This window comes from Chelonoidis abingdonii, chromosome 2 (assembly GCF_003597395.2).
Source record: "Chelonoidis abingdonii isolate Lonesome George chromosome 2, CheloAbing_2.0, whole genome shotgun sequence".
NCBI lineage: Eukaryota > Metazoa > Chordata > Testudines > Testudinidae > Chelonoidis > Chelonoidis abingdonii.
In genome coordinates, this window is record NC_133770.1 from 249,509,208 (window position 1) to 249,525,669 (window position 16,462).

The 16,462-nt window shown below is 42.9% G+C and overlaps 1 protein-coding gene across 1 annotated transcript; it reads right to left on the reverse strand.

Annotated features, from left to right (window-relative positions):
* Positions 1 to 3,008: 3,008 nt before the first annotated feature.
* Positions 3,009 to 14,855, reverse strand: LOC116828739 (myelin P2 protein-like). Its single transcript, XM_032787157.2, has 4 exons — positions 14,762 to 14,855; positions 8,902 to 9,074; positions 4,178 to 4,279; positions 3,009 to 3,059 (listed from the first exon to the last, which is right to left on the reverse strand). Exons 1-4 carry the CDS (start codon positions 14,832 to 14,834, stop codon positions 3,009 to 3,011), a joined length of 399 nt encoding a protein of 132 aa, XP_032643048.1. The 5' UTR covers positions 14,835 to 14,855.
* Between the last annotated feature and the right edge of the window lie 1,607 nt (positions 14,856 to 16,462).

Consider the following 16,462-nt stretch of genomic DNA (forward strand, 5'->3'; position numbering starts at 1 on the left):
TGTAAACAAGTCAAGTAGGCTGAAGTGTATTTAACATCTGCAGTAACATATTAAAATTTTTACTACTTGAACTATAGCATATTACAAAGCAATGGCTGTGTGTTGCTATAAGGCTACCCACCATTGAAAATCTTTCTTCTTAGTAGATTAAAAGACAAAATGACTTCTTAAAAGTGGAAGTCAAATTTGTGTGAGGGAAGATTCCCACAGTTGAACCATACTTTGTAGGTGACAAATCTGAGGAATTGCCCCAGATTGAGATGTTGGCAGAAGAGCTTTTGGAACAGATTGATACATTAATCAAAATCACCAGGACCAGATGGCATTCACACGAGTTCTAAAACTCAAATATAGGATGACTATATGTCCAGGTTTCCCCTGACATGACCTCATTTTTTGATCCTCTGTCTGGATGGATTTTGCAAATAAGAAGCAATGGTTGGGATTTTTGTGAGCAAATGTTGCAGCTCAGAAAGAGCTGTCTTCATACCCCAATTGGTCCCTTCCTGCCAGACCTTGCCAACCCAGGCCCCAGTTCCCAGCCCTGGGGAGGGAGCCTGCAGGGAGGTGCTGGCTGATGCTGTATCTGGGGCCTGTGCCAGCCACCCTGCTGCTGTCACAGGAGTGACACTGGCTTCCACCTTGAGAGTGAGGCTGTAGGTACCCCTTCCAACACTCCCCAGAGTTCTTCCCAGTACACACACACCCCACCAGCACCCTCCAAAACCGTATCCCAGTATGAACACTCCTACAGTACCCCCTCAAAACTCCCTGAATACTCCTCCCAGTTCACATGCACCTCTAGCACCCCAAATACCCCCTCCCAGTACACTCACCCCTCAAATATTTCCTCACAGTACACACAAACACACCCCCTTCCACCACTTCCCAAATGCTCCCCCACAACCTCCCCTTCTCCGGCAGTGTCTCTTTTTGGGAACCTGAAATATAGTAACCCTACTCAAGTCAGGCTATGCCTGCTACCCTAATGAGAGTAGATATTACTACCCTCAGCTCATCAAACCCACGGCCTTCTGGGTAGCCCAGGAGCCTGTAAGGCTAAGGGAGCAAACTATTACAGAAAAGCCCTACTGCTTTGTGGGTGAATTCAGGAGAATGTAAGGCTATGAGAGTAAACTCAGATGGAAAATCTGGAGTGGAGCACCAAAGGTGGTCAGGTATGAATATTTTAGTATCTTTCTAGCAACTCCTGCAGCGGATCAGGTACCAGACATATTGTTTTTTCCTCTCCTCTGGATTTTACTGGTGATGCTGAGAAGGGGGTGCCCTGGTTCATGGGCAACTCAGGGCCTCCATATCATCTGCCCAGCTTTGTGCCCTGGAGAGGTACTCCAGCTTTGCCTTGAGTGTCAACAAAACATGGGAGGCTGTAGTCACCAGTTCTACAAACTCAAATATGAAACTGCAGAACTACTAACTGTGGTATGTAACCTATCACTTAAATCAGCCTCTGTACCAGATGACTGGAGGATAGCTAATGTGATGCAGATTTTTAAAAAAGGCTCCAGAGGTGATTCTGACAATTATAGGCCAGTAAGCCTAACTTCAGTAGTGGGTGAATTGCTTGAAACTACAACAAAGAATAGAGTTATCAGAGCCACAGGTGAAAAGGATACAAAATTACTCAAGATAGTTAAGTCCAAAGCTGTCTGCAAAGAATTAAAAAGGAATCTCACAAAACTGGGTGACTGGGCAACAAAATTGCTGATGAAATTCAGTGTTGATAAATGCAAAGTAATGCATATTAAAAAACATAATCCCAACTATACATACAAAATGAGGTCTAAATTAGCTGTTACTGCTCAAGAAAGAGATCTTGCAGTCATTATAAACAGTTCTTTAAAAACATATGCTCAATGTGCAGCAGCAGTTAAAAAAGGTAATAGAATGTTAGGAACCATTAGAAGAGGTGGAGATAAGACAGAAAATATCACAATGCCAGTACATAAATTCATGGTGTGCCCACATCTTGAATACTGTATGCAGTTCTGGTCGCCCCATCTCAAAAAAGACATTAGAATTGGAAAAAGTGCAGAGAAAAGTAAAAAATATTAGGGGTATGGAACAGGTTCCATAGGAAGAGAAATTAAAAAGAGTTTGTTCAGCTTAGAAAAGAGATGACTAAGAGAGGGTTCTGACAGAGGTCTATAAAATCAGGAATGGTGTGGAGAAAGTGAATAAGGAAATGTTATTTACCCCTTTACATTACATAAGAACCAGAGATCACCCATTGAAATTAATAGGCAGGAGATTTAAAACAAACATAAGGAAGTACTTCTTCACTAAATGTACAGTCAACATGTGGAACTTGCTGCCAGGGGATGTTAGGAAGGCCAAAAGTATAAATGGGTTAAAAAAGAATTAGATAAGTTCATCTATTAGCCAAGATGGTCAGTGATGTAGCCACATTCTCTGGGTATCCCCAAACTGTGACTGCCAGAAACTGGGACTGAATGACGGAATGGATCACTGGATAAATTGCCCTGTTCTGTTCATTTTACCTGAAGCATCTGACCCCCAGCCTCTGTCGGAAGACAGGCTATTGGGCTAGATGAACTATTGGTCTGACCCAGTATGGCCGTTCTTATGTTGTTCCCTCAGCTGGTCCAGTTGTAATGGCAGTGTCTAAGGTACTGTGTATCTTCTATAAAAACTGAAATGAGTGTGCATTACCTAGTAATTAGAAAACTTTTTCAGGGCTCACATACAATTCTCTTCAAAATGGAATTTTAAAAAAAGTGGCTGGTGGCAAGTACATAATGCTGTTAGGATCAGTGGTGTCATGAGGCAGATTCTTCTAGTGAGGCAAATTTAGCATCGGGAACTGTCAACCTTTTTTAAGAAAACCCAACCACTCAATAGCCTATAGATGCCAGTATATAGGCAATAAGTATTTACTGCATGTGTAAGCTTTTTATTAAATACCTACAACAGTTAAGTTTCTAGTTCTCCAATTTTTAGTCAAGCAGGGTACTAACAAAGTTTCTTCAGGCTTTCTCATAGATCCTAGTGCAGGTGATGTCATTCATGGTGCATTCCTAGAAGACAAAAGAGGAGTTCACTGAAACAATTGTACTTTCTCACAGCAAAACTGTAAAGACAATTCCACTTTAAATACAAAGAGGGAGAAGAAAAATCCTCTCACCCATTTTGTTTGTGCAAAGAAAAATGTGCACTGAACTATATTATAAGGTTATTGATATTAGTATTTCCCCTTTTCACATTTTCTTCCAACTTACAAAAAAATCAAAATATATGTTAAAGCAGGGATCAGCAACCTTTGGCATGTGGCCTACCATGGTAAGCCCCCTGGTGGGCCGGGTCGGTTTGTTTACCTGCCACGTCCGCAGGTTTGGCCAATCGCGGCTCCCACTGGCCCCGGATCACCACTCCAAGCACATCCTTCAGCCCGCACCACTTCCTGCAGCCCCCATTGGCCTGGGACAGCAAACCGCAGCCAGTGGGAGCCGCGATCGGCTGAACCTGCGGACGCGGCAGGTAAACAAACTGGCTTGGCCTGCCAGTCAGCTTACCTTGGCAAGCTGCGTGCCAATGCTTGCCAATCCCTGTGTTAAAGACTAATATTAATATGAATTCAGCCATCTTTTGAGTTTCTTCATTTCTGTCTTACTTATATGGCCCTCACAACCACAGTATGTGAACACCTCACAATCTTAAATGAATTTTCCTCACAATCTCCCTCTAAGATATGGAAGTACTTTTATCCCCACTTTACAGTTGAGGGAACTGAAGCACAGAGAGTCTAAGGCCCACAGCCTTAAAAGTATTTAGGTGCCTAAATCACATTGAAATCAACAGGAATTAGATGCCTAAATACCTTTGAGGGTCTGGGTCTAAGTAACTTGCCCAAAGTTGTAGAGGAAATGTGTGGTGGAGTAGGGACTTGAATATGTCTTCTGGGTTCTATGCTAACTACCAGGCCATCTTTCCTCTTCTCCCATATTCTACAATAAATAACTTGATTCAACCTATTTTCTAATGTTCTCTTCCTGCCGTATTCAACCAATCACATTTCTAACATAAGCCACATTTATTTAAGGAGAAAATGGAATGTATAATTAAACTATAACTGTTTAGATGGTCTCTACAGCTTTGCATTACTCAGTGATCAGATAACTAGAATGAATTCACTCACCACCACCATTTTCCCATCTACTACTTGTCTCTTTATTGTGGTCTCTTTGCCATCCCAGTTCTGGACCTGATTTAATAACCCATTTTCTAAGGTCACAATGCTCTGAAGAAACACAAAGAAGCAAAACATGAGTATCCTGTTCAGATTATTATTATTTATAGAGCAAAGGCACAAACAATACCCTAGTGTGCGTGGGGCTCAGCTATGCTAGTTTCTGTACAAACATATATTAAAAGATATCCCCAGTCCAGAAGAGCTGATTGTCATGCTGGTTAAAGAAGTGATTCACTCAACATTCAGAAAGTCCCACTTTCTATCTTGGGGTTTTACACTGAACATAAGAATGGCCACACTGGGTGAGACCAAAGGTCCATCTACCTGAATACCCTGTCTTCCAATAGTGGCCAGTGCCAGGTGCTTCAGAGGGAATGAACAGAATAGATAATCATCAAGTGATCCATCCCCTGTCACCCATCCCTGCAACTCATCATGTTGGGTATCTGGGGATCTTTCAAGTAAAATAGATGGGCAATGATAGGTACTATCATTTTTATTCATGTTTTGGCAATACATATAAAATCACTACTGATAACATTTATGGATGAAACAGACTGCCAGAGTAGTAATTAATGAGGGCAGAGCAATCTGGATTGATTAGTCAACTGGGCCCATTAAAACGAAATGCATTTTATTACAGCCAAATACAAAATGATATACCTAGAAGAAGAAATGTAGGCCTTAACTACAGAATAGGGGACTGCATCTGGAAAGCAGTGACTCTGAAAAGGATTTTAGGGCTCACAGTGGGCAAGCAACTCAGCATTAGCTCCCTGTACAATGCTATGGCAAAAAGAGTTAATGTGATTGTGGAAATCTAAGTATAGTTTATGAATTCTGCTTAATTTTGTGAAATTACTGCATGTGACTGAATGCCTCAATGTGTAATGAGTCAGCCAGAGGCTGGCAAGGTCCCTGTCACATCAATCCCTTCCCTCCCCTTTTGGAATAAGCTACAGAACAAACAAAAAGATAAAACAAAAAAAAATGGAGCAAATAATTAAGCAATCAATTTGCAAACATCTAGACATAATAATGTGATGAGTAACAATCAGCATGGATTTGTCAAGAACAAGTTATGTCAAACCAACCTGATAGCTTTCTTTGACAGGGTAACAAGTCTGGTAGATTGGGGGAAGATGTGGTGTATCTTGACTTTAGGAAAACTTCTGATACTGTCTCACATGACCTTCTCATAAACAAACTAGGGAAATGCAACCTAGATGGAGCTACCATAAGGTGGATACATAACTGGTTAGAAAATTGTTCCCAGAGAGTGGTTATCAGTGGTTCACAGTCATGCTGAAAGGGTCTAATGAGTGGTGTCCTGCAGGGATCGGTTCTGGTTCTGGTTCTGTTCAATATCTTCATCAATGATTTAGATAATGGCATAGAAAGTACACTTATAAAGTTTGCGGACGATATCAAGCTGGGAGGGGTTGCAAGTGCTTTGGAGGATAGGATTAAAATTCAAAATGTTCTGGACTAACTAGAGAAATAGTCTGCAATAAATAAGATGAAATTCAATAAGGACAAATGCAAAGTACTCTGTTTAGGATGGAACAATCAGTTGCACACATGCAAAATGGGAAATGACTGCCTAGGGAGGAGCACTGCGGAAAGGGATTTGGGGATCGTAGTGGACCGTAAACTAAATATGAGTCAACAGTGTGACACTGATGCAAAAAAAGCAAACATCATTCTGGGATGTATTAGTAGGAGTGTTGTAAGAAAGATATGAAAAGAAATTCTTCCGCTCTACTCCATGCTAATTAGGCCTCAACTGGAATATTGTGTCCAGTTCTGGGTGCCACATTTCAGGAAAGATGTGGACAAATTGGAGTAAGTCCAGAGAAGAGCAACAAAAATGATTAAAGGTCTGGAAAACATGACCGATGAGGGAAGATTGAAAAACTGAGTTTGTTTAGTCTGGAGAACAGAAGACTGAGAGGGGATGCAACAGTTTTCAAGTGCATAAAAGGATGTTACAAGGAGGAGGGAGAAAAATTGCTTCTTGTCCTATCCTCACAGGTTAAGGACGACAATGGGCTTAAACTGCAGCAACTGGTTTAGGTTGGACATTAGAAAAAACTTCCTGTCAGGGTGGTTAAGCACTGGAATAAATTTCCTAGGGAGGTTGTAGACTCTCCATCATTGTCTAGCCTGCTCTTAAAAATCTCCAAACGCCTGTCATGGATGGTCTAGATCAGTGGTTCTCAAACTGTGGATAAGGACCCAAACTGGGTTGTAACCCCATTTTAATGGGGTTGCCAGAGCTGGCTTAGACTTTTTGGGGCCCGGCTCTGAAGCCTGAACCCCACCGTGCGGGGCTGAACTTGTTAACCTTGATGACTGTGCTCTGACAGGGCTATGGGTATGCTATGAAGGATGCCTGAGCTGGAAGAAAAGTAGTTTAACCAAGTTTATCTGCAGAGAGGGGAAAGTGAAGAGTGGAAGATCCCCAAACAGGAGAACAAATGTGCAGAGTTGTCAGAACAGGGGGTTAAATAGCAAAGGAACAGGCTCTAGGAAAGAGAGGGGATTTTTTTTTTTTTACTACAGGACCAGCCAAGGTCAAAGGAAGCTGAATGGAAGAGAGAGGTCCAAGAGATGGGACTTGGAATGCTGAAAGGACACTGTCTCAAATCCTGAAGAATACTCCAGAGTAATGAGGAAATTGAGGCAAGAATGACATACAGATATTTTATTGTATTGTCTAGAGCTGTGTAATTTTTGTGCTGTCTAAAGTAAAGAATGATTGGTTTAAGAACCTTTAGCTAAGTCTTTGTGTTGTGTGCTTCTCCTATCATGTGTCCTTGGACACTGTAAACCAGAGTGCTCACAAGCTAGGACCCCTTGGAAAGGGTGTGCTTAAGATAATGGGAAGATGGAGGGAGCCAGTTCTAATTTCAGGACCTAGGCAGCTGGATCATGGGATCTCAAGAAAGGTATTATACAGAGGATCTGCATCCTGAGAGTGTGCCTCAAAATCCAGAGCCAGAGGAAGCTTAAAGCACATGGCACCATCATGTTGAGACCCAAACGCAGCAGCCTGGTGAGTGTCCAGAAGGGGGAACGACTAGGATTGTGACAGCAATCCTTAGGCATATAAACAGAGAATTAGTGAGTATGAGTCAGAAGGTGATTTCACCTCTCTATACTTAAACACTTAAAGAGCTCAATCAGTTTAGTTTATTAAAATAAAATAAAATAAAATAATAAATAAAAAAGACGAGTGGTGACTTGATTACAATGTATAAGCTCATTCACAGGGAGAAAGCACCGAATAGTAAATGGCTCTTTAAGCTAGCAGAGGAAGGCATAACAAGAACCAATGGATGGAAACTGAAGCCAGACAAATTCAAATAAAAAATTAGGAACATATTAACAGTGAGGGTGATTAACCATTGGAACAGATTATCAAGGGGAATGGTGAATTTTCCATCTATTGATGTCTTCAAATTCAGATTGAATGGCTTACATAAGAATGGCCTCACTGGGTCAGACCAAAGATCCATCTTTCCTTTCTTCTGACAGTGGCAAATGCCCAGGTGCCACAGAGGGAATGAACAGAGAAGGTAATCATCACATGATTGTTCCATCCCCTGTTGCCCATACCCAGCTTCTGGCAAACAGAGGCTAGGGACATCATCCCTGCCACTGATGGACCTATCCATGAATTTATCTAGTTCTTTTTTGAACCCTGTTATTGTCTTGGCCTTCACAACATCCTCTGGCAAGGAGTTCCACAGGTTGACTGTGTGGTGTGTGAAAAAATACTTCCTTTTGTTTGTTTTAAACCTGCCGCCTATTCATTTCATTTGGTGACTCCTAGTTCTTGTGTTATAAGGAGGAGTAAATAACACTTCCTTATTTACTTTCTCTACACCAGTCATGATCTTATATATCTCTATCATATCCTCCATCAGCAGTCTCTTTTCCAAGCTGAAAACTTCCAGTCTTATTAATCTCTCCTTATACAGAAGCCGGTCCACACTCCTATTCATTTTTGTTGCCCTTTTCTGAACCTTTTCCAATTCCAATATCTTTTTTGAGATGGGGTGACCACATCTGCATGCAGTATTCAAGATGTGGGCAAACCATGGATTTATATAGCAGCAATATGATATTTTTTGTCTTATTATCTATCCCTTTCTTAATGATTCGCTTTTTTGACTGCTGCTGCACGTTGAGTGGATGTTTTCAGAGAACTATCCACACTGACTCCAAGATCTCTCTCTTGAGTGGTAACAGCTAATATAGACTTCTTCATTTTATATGTATAGTTGGGATTATGTTTTCCACTGTGCATTACTTTGCATTTATCGACATTTAATTCTTTCTTCTAGATGCGCTTTAACCTATAAGTTATTGAGCTGGATACAAAGTTACAGAGGTAACTGGGTTAGACTACATGATCTAATGATCCCTTCTGTCCTTAAACTCTATAAATCTAAGGAAAAAATTCCTAGTGTTCTTCATGGAATCTGCCTCTTGTCCTTTTTTGGGGATATAAAAGCTCTACTTAAGTTGCATTGAGTTTTCCAGGTGTGTTTATCTAATTATCCACTCTGATAATTAGCAGATGTGTTATTACTGCATGGAAAAGAACTGTCCGTGCCTGTTGCAGCAGATTGGGAGAACTGAAGGACAGCTTTAATCCTCACCTTGGTTTTCCGGTCATCTGGTGTGGTTTCATCAAACTCCTCACCAAGCTTAAAAGAGATCTCATTATTTTTAAAGGCACTTTTGGTTTGGATGGTTACCACATCACCGTCAGCACTGATGGTCACACTGGGTTTGGCCAGCTTGCCCAGTTTCCTGGTGGCTAAGCCCACTCCTGTAAGCAAGAGAATTCAGATCTCTTAAACTACCAGGAAAAAAAAAACATTATGGATTTCAGTGTCTCAGGAAGGAGAACTGTGGCATTGATGGGAACGGCAAACATCCTCAGATGCTTACATAGGTCTTTATATTTCAAGTCATTGAGCCCAGTCTTCACTAGGAAATTGTTAATGTATTGCTCACTGAAATCAATGGGCTTTAAATCAGGGCCACAGACATTAGGCAAGAAAAACTGCCATGATCACAATGAAGAACTTTAATGCATATGTGATGGCTCAGGAGCAATTGGCACCTATGATCTCTCCCCAGTAAGCACTCTTTCCAGTGCCAGGCCTTTACCTGTACTTCCCTGCACTCTTTCTAGAGTGGAACTCTGACGTTCACCCCCACTTTAGACTGAATCTGCAGGCTACCCCCCTATTCCTACCTTCCTCCCACAGTTACAGGACAAGTGGTGTCTTATACCCTCTTGCAATCCCTCTTGAATGAACCCCTCAAGGGACAGGTTGTGCTACCTACACCTTTCTCTGGGTGAAACCCTGTGGTTCTACCACACTTTCACTGGATCCTAGGGCAGCAGCACCTCTGGTCCCCAACTGTGTTAACACAACAGGCTCAAGTGCAATTGGTTCACTCCTTCTCAGGTGCCTGACTAAAGAAACTCAAATCAGCTACTTGTAAACAGACGTACTGCCCATTCACCCAAAGGTACACAGCAAGCAGAGGTAAAGGTTAAACCCACAAAAGGCCCACACGCCTGGGGCTTGCCTGCAGCCCATCACTTCTCTCAATGCTTAGGTGAGCTCAGCTATCTCAGGCACTTCCTGCAGAGCCCCTGCTTCTGGAAGTCCCCTGTCTGCTGCATGTTCTGCCTAACCAGATCTGGGGACTTCACTACATGATGCCTGGTGTAATGCCATCAACTATGGTCATCCTAGCTAGCAGAACGATCCTCAGTAGACTATGCATGTTTGATGATGACGTTCCTTTAATCTAAGTCTCTGGCCTTGGAAAAATAGGACGTCACTCTTCTGGCAGGAGTGACTGAAGTGCCCTAAAAGTGGGGAGGCCACTGGCGGCCGAACCATGGCCCTGGTCCTCCGCACCACCCCTTCCTCCCAAATCCCCAGCTTCACACTCCCCCTTCCCACTGGGGGTCTGCCCTCACACCATCCCTTCTCCCTGAGGCCCTGTCCTTGTGCTGTCTCTTCCCTCAAAGCCTAGCCCCCTGCTTACTCCTATCTGCCCCCTCCCCTCTATCACTCACCCTTACAGCTGATAAAAAGTGAGGGGCCGTGGCCCTCTGGCCCCTCCTGTTCTGGCATCCTTTGTCTTCTGGCATCTGGCAGGCAAGAGTTTTCCAACAACTAGCTCAACCGTTGTTTCTCTTAAGGACCCCCGGTATTCTCCCTGGAGAGACCTTATCTCTGTCATTCTGTTGTTTCCTGCTTGCACCCACCATCAGCCTTCTTTGATTTTATTCCCCTGGCTTAGAGGGGAAGTGAAAGCAACTAAAAAAAACATTGGGAAAGTTCCAGAAGACTGAAGGAAAGCTAATGTTGTGCCAGTATTTAAAAAGGGTGAACAGGATGACCTGCGTAATTACAGGACTGCCAGTCTGACATTGATCCTGGGTAAGATAATGGAGGGGCTGATACAGGACTCAGTTAATGAAGAATTAAAGGAGGGTAATATAATTAATGTTAATCAACATGGGTTATGGACAACAGAACCCATAATACTGACTTAATATCTTTTTTATGAGATTACGAGTTTGGTTAATAAAGGTAATAGTGTTAGCATAATATATTTAGACTTATGTAAAGCATATGACTTGGTTTCACACAACCTGTTGATTAAAAAGCCAGAATGATATAAAATTAACATGACACAAATTAAATGGACTAAAAGCTGGCTAACTGGTAGGTCTCAAAATGTAATTGTAAACAGGGAATCATCAGGTATGTTTCTAGTGGGGTCCCACAGAAACTGGTTCTTAGCCTTTCACTGTTCAACATTTTTATCAACAGGCCTGCAGACAGCAATTCTGGGCCCCATGGGTGCAGGGCCTGGGGTGAAAGTGACTTCCGGGACCGACCTGTCACTTCCAGGACTGACCGCACTGGCCAATTGCGCCGGCCTGCAGGGCCCGAAAGCTTGGCTTCTGGAGGAGTCACACATGCCTAGGAGCCCTGAGGCCTGCCCAAGTGATTTAAAAGGGCCTGGGCCACCAGGTCCTTTTAAATTGCCCGGGACCCTGAGCAATTGCCCCCTTTGCCACCCCCCATCAGTGGGCCTGTTTATTAATGAACTCAGAAAAAACATAAAATTCTCACTGATAAAGCTTGCAAATGACACAAAGATTAGGGGAATGGTAAGCAATGAAGAGAACATGTCACTGATACAGAGCGATTTGTATTTCTCGGAAAATATGTGTTTTAATATGGCTGAATGTAAAGTTATACATCTAGGAGCAAAGAATGTAGGCCATACTTACATGATAGAGGACTCAAGACTAGGAAGCAGTGACTCTGAAAAAGATTTGTGGGTCATGGTGGATAATCAGCTGATCAGAAGCTCCGAGTGTGATGATGTGGCCAAAAGGGCTAATGCAATCTTTGGATGCATAAACAAGGACACCTCAAGTAGGAACAGAGAAATTATTTTACTTCTGAATTTGGCACTGATGCAACTACTGCTGGAATACTGTTTCTAGTGCTGGTGTCCACAGTTCAAGAAGGATGTTGATCAATTGGAGTGGATTCAGAGAAGAGCCATGAGAATGATTAAAGGAGGAGTGGGGAACCTTTTTTCCATCAGGGGCCGCTGACCCACAGAAAAAATCAGTCATGGGCCACACACAGCCCTGTGGGGGGAGGTGTAGAAGGGGGAGGCTCGTGGCTTCTCCTAGGTTCTGGGGTGGGGACAGAAATCAGGGGTTTGGGGTGTAGGAGCGGGCTCCAGGCAGAGGCTAAGGAGTTTGGAGTGCAGGAGCGGGCTCAAGGCTGGAGCAGGAGGGTTGGATGCGGTAGAGGGTTCTGACCTGGGGCATGGGGTTATGAGGGGTGTGGGCTCCGGGTGGGTGGTGCCTATCTCAGGCTGCTTCTAGTCGGCAGTGCAGGCTCCGTGCTGATCCTGGAAGCAGCTGCCATGTCCGGCTCCTAGGTAGAAGGGCCAGGGGTCTCTGTGTGGTGCATATTGCCCGCATCAGCAGCTCCCATTGGCCGCGGTTCCTTGCCAATGGGAGCTGCAGAGCTGGCGCTGGGGGAAGCACACACAGCTTCCCCAATTATCCCTGCTCCTAGGGGCCACAGGGATATGCTGGTCAATTCCGAGATCTGGAGCCAACCCTAACGTCCCCCCACAGCGGGGTGAGGCAGCGTTCATGGCTCCAGCCCAATGGGCGGGGGGGAACCAAGGCTCGAGGCCTCCAGCTGGCGATGCAGAAACTTATCAGGGCCAGATTAAATAAAGCAATGGGATGGCTCCAGTCCACATGCCATAGGTTCCCCACCCTTGGATTAAAGAATTAGAAAGCCTACCTTCTAGTGATAGACTCAAGGAGCTCAAACTATTTAGCTTAAGCATTAAAGAGTCTTGTGGCACCTTATAGACTAACAGACATATTGGAGCATTGGAGCATGAGCTTTCGTGGGTGAATACCCACTTCGTCATTCACCCATGAAAGCTCATGCTCCAATACATCTGTTAGTCTATAAGGTGCCACAGGACTTTCTGCTGCTTTTACAGATCCAGACTAACATGGCTACTCCTCTGATACTATTTAGCTTAACAAACAGAAGGTTAAGGAGTGACTTGATTACAGTCTACCAGTACCCACATGGGGAATAAATATTTGATAATGGACTATTTGATTTAGCAGAGCAAAGTATAGCCTAGTCCAATGGCTGCAAATTGAACCTAACAAATTCAGACTGGAAATAAGGTGTAAATTTTTAACAGTGAAAGTAATTAACCATTAGAGAAATTTACCAAGGTGGATTCTCCATCGCTGACAATTTTAAAATCCAGATTGGATGTTCTTCTAGAAGATTTGCCTAGGGAATTATTTTCAGGACATTCTATGGCCTCTGTTACATAGGAGCTCAGATAAGATGATCACAGTGGTTCCTTCTGGCCTTAGAATCTATGGTTCTATGAATCTGTGATTTAACTCTGTGTAGTCAGCCAGAATAATACCCAGCTGGTAAACACAGGCACATATATTCATATGAAATAATACAGACATCTTCCTCATTCCCCACAAACTACTTTTAATATCTGCCTCATAAAGTTTACTGCAAGGTGCCCAGAAAAAGTTTTAAATAGACATGGGTATCTTGCACTTCAGAATGCACTTTATGAGGCAAGATTAAAAGTATGGCTTAGACAGTCTCCTTTGTGTGACCTGATCATGGTAAGAGCTCATTTATTCATTGCTTGCAGTCTTACCTATGTTGGATAAAGCTCTGCCAGTAACTGATCGATTAATGGAAAACCAAACACAAATGAGGCTTTGTGTTTTGGGGGGAATCATTATTAGTTAAGCCCTTTGTTCCCACAAAGAACAGAGCCAAACTGATCCCTTCAGAGTTTATGCCTCAAAAAGCCTGTATTTGAGAAAGACTGCAGCACCAAAATAAGCTGAAACAATTTATTAGAGATCTGGTCAGCTTTTGAGACATCCCTAGAAAAAATATAAAGGGTAATCAGAGGTGGAGTGTACAGGTTTGTTCAATTCTGGGTTACACTGTGCCTAAAGTACCACATTTTGGGGAAGGGCTTGGCTTATAATTGCAAGTCCTTTAACAAAGTTTTATGTAGAGCAAACAGCCATGTCTCAGAATGGTGTCAGCAGCCTTGGAGGCAGATTGTAGAAACAAGCCAGCAATTGTCAATTGGTACTACGGAATTAGTGATGTCACTGTCATGATACTGTCATATTGGAGGTATGAAAAGTGTTTGGTAGTACTATTAAGGAGAACCCAAGATTATGTTATTGCAAAAATTATGCTAATTTTAATTGATTGGCTCTATTTGCAACCGAACAACATGTACCATCACTTTGCCTCTTATTTGTGGTGGCTTCTTCGAACTCTTAGCTTAGTTGAAGGAGGTCTTGGTATTTTAACAGGATTTGGGTTTTGATGGTACTATTATGTACACATTTTACAAGTATAGCATTTGGTTCCATTGCTCAGTATCCTGAACTCAATTTTCCAGGAGAAAAGCAAAAATTTAGTCATTGAAACAAAATCAATGCAAAAACCCCACATCTTTTTATGTTATCTCAAGAAAAGTATCAGGGAGTCGGCATCATCTTTAACACAACCATCTCTGGCTAGAATATTTACAGATGGATTACTAATTAAGTTACTTTATACATATTATAAGCTTTTTTCAGGTGTAGCAGATTATCTGGGCAATTCCCAGGCAAAGGAGGATCAGTACCTGCAGTGTCATTTCAAGACCATTATAGCAGTGAAATTTTAAGCAAAAAAGAGTGCCCCCACTTCCCATAGCCTCTTCTACTGACTCATAGAGGTCACCCCTTTGTGCTTGCAAGTAACAAGAAAGCAATAGATCCCCAGATTATTTCTACTTAAAAACAGTGTATATTAAAGAGAGAAAGAACACTTAAAATTAAAAGAAAAAGCATAAAAACCCTGTAATATCTCTCACCTAATTCTTTCATGTATGCATCAAAGTTTTCACATGAGGTTGATTTCCAGGTTCCAAGGAGATGATCAACCATTTTGTCCGATTTAGTGGAGCGCTCTGTCTGAAGAGGAAAAAAACCCAACTGCTTTAAAATGGCCTGATCCAAAGCCTAGTGAAGTCAATGGGAGTCTTTATAATAGCTTCAGTGGGCTTTGGATTAGCCCCTAAGCATGTGGTGTGTAATGCACAGGGAATAATATCTTGTTTTTAATATGCCCTGAATATGTGCTAACTAGGGCAGAACAGTGTCTTCAGAACCCTCCATTACTACCCCTTCACATTTATCCCAGCATTTCCATGTGAAGACAATCATCATCATATAATGAACTTTTCAAATGCGATAGGGAAAAGCAGCTTGCCTGAGCACTAATGAAACACTGCTGCAAAAACAAAAGGGAGTAAAGATTCTGCAGCAGGAATGGATCTGCTTCCTCACTTTGCTCCAAAGGGCATAAAATCTCACAATGAAACACACATTTGTCTTGTCTTATTGGTTAATTGTGGATTGCTTTTGCGGGGTTGGATATATTGGACTGGATTCTCAGCAGAGGTAAGTGCTCCTTTGGTCATAGGGTTGAACGTAATTTAGAGTAGACTCAGGACTTTTTAAATTTACACTGGCTGGATCAGTGACCTGGGTGGCCCAGGGAAATGAGGGGATTAAGAGAGACCTTGAGGAAAGGACCCTGGAAAGGGAGAAAATGTTAGAGGGACTTAGTGAAGGGACAGTGGAGGTGATGCTGGTGTGCCATGTATTTGTGAGTTTAGATGTGGTATATCAGGTCTTAAAGTTTGAGGTGTGATGCAGAGGAGAAGGGCAGGAGTAGAAAGGAGAAGTTATGTTTTTGAGATACTGACTTCATGCTGATGACATTCAGGAAGAAATGCCTTAAAGACAATGGCAGATGAGAGTGAACAGAAGATGAAAGCTCTGAGGAGAGGAAAGAGAGTGGTAGAGATGGTAGCTGAGGCCCAGATAATCAAAGCTATTTAGATACCTAACTCCCATTGATATTGATCCCGAATTCCTTCAAGGATCTGAGCCTGAAGGTCCAAAAACAGATGAGGTAATTCATGGATATGCTGTAGATAGGGAAGAGGAAGGAGGTCACAGTGCTGTGGATCAATGGCAGAACACAAGAGGGGGAGGATATGGACCCACCATGGGTGACAATGAATGAGGAGTCTGAGGGTATGTCTAGATAGCATTTAAATACCCACAGCTGGTCTGGGTCAATTGACTCAGGCTTGCAAGGCTTGAGCTGTGAGACTATAAAACTGCTGTGTAGATATTTGGGCTTGGGCTGGAGCCCAAGCTTTGGGACCCTCACATTGGGTCCACGGCAATTTTTAGCCCTGCAGCCTGGGCCCCATGGGCTCAAGTCAGCCATGCCATGGGCCTTTTATTCCAGTAGAGGCCAGTCTGAGAGGCAGCTTTGCACAGTTCCTGGAGAGGCTGCAGCTCAGGGTTGAAATATTTAAAATAAGCTTAAAAAAAATAACACAGCAGGACCTACTTTTTGCTAATGTGTTTTGATTTAGGGTTCTGAGCCTGCTTCTCTTTCCCTGCAGGCATCCAAGGGCCAGGACACAGGAAAACTGCCTACAACTCCACTGACCAGTAGGTGCGAGAGTGCTGGCTCACTTCCATCTGCAGCTGAC

Excerpts from the sequence above, each read along its gene's own strand:
- LOC116828739 (XM_032787157.2), bottom strand. The coding sequence starts at position 14,834 with ATGGTTGATCATCTCCTTGGAACCTGGAAATCAACCTCATGTGAAAAC. Across the intron at positions 9,075-14,761 it reads TGCATACATGAAAGAATTAG|GAGTGGGCTTAGCCACCAGG; the intron begins GTGAGAGATATT and ends TCTTGCTTACAG. Across the intron at positions 3,060-4,177 it reads TAGATGGGAAAATGGTGGTG|GAATGCACCATGAATGACAT; the intron begins GTGAGTGAATTC and ends TTTGTCTTCTAG.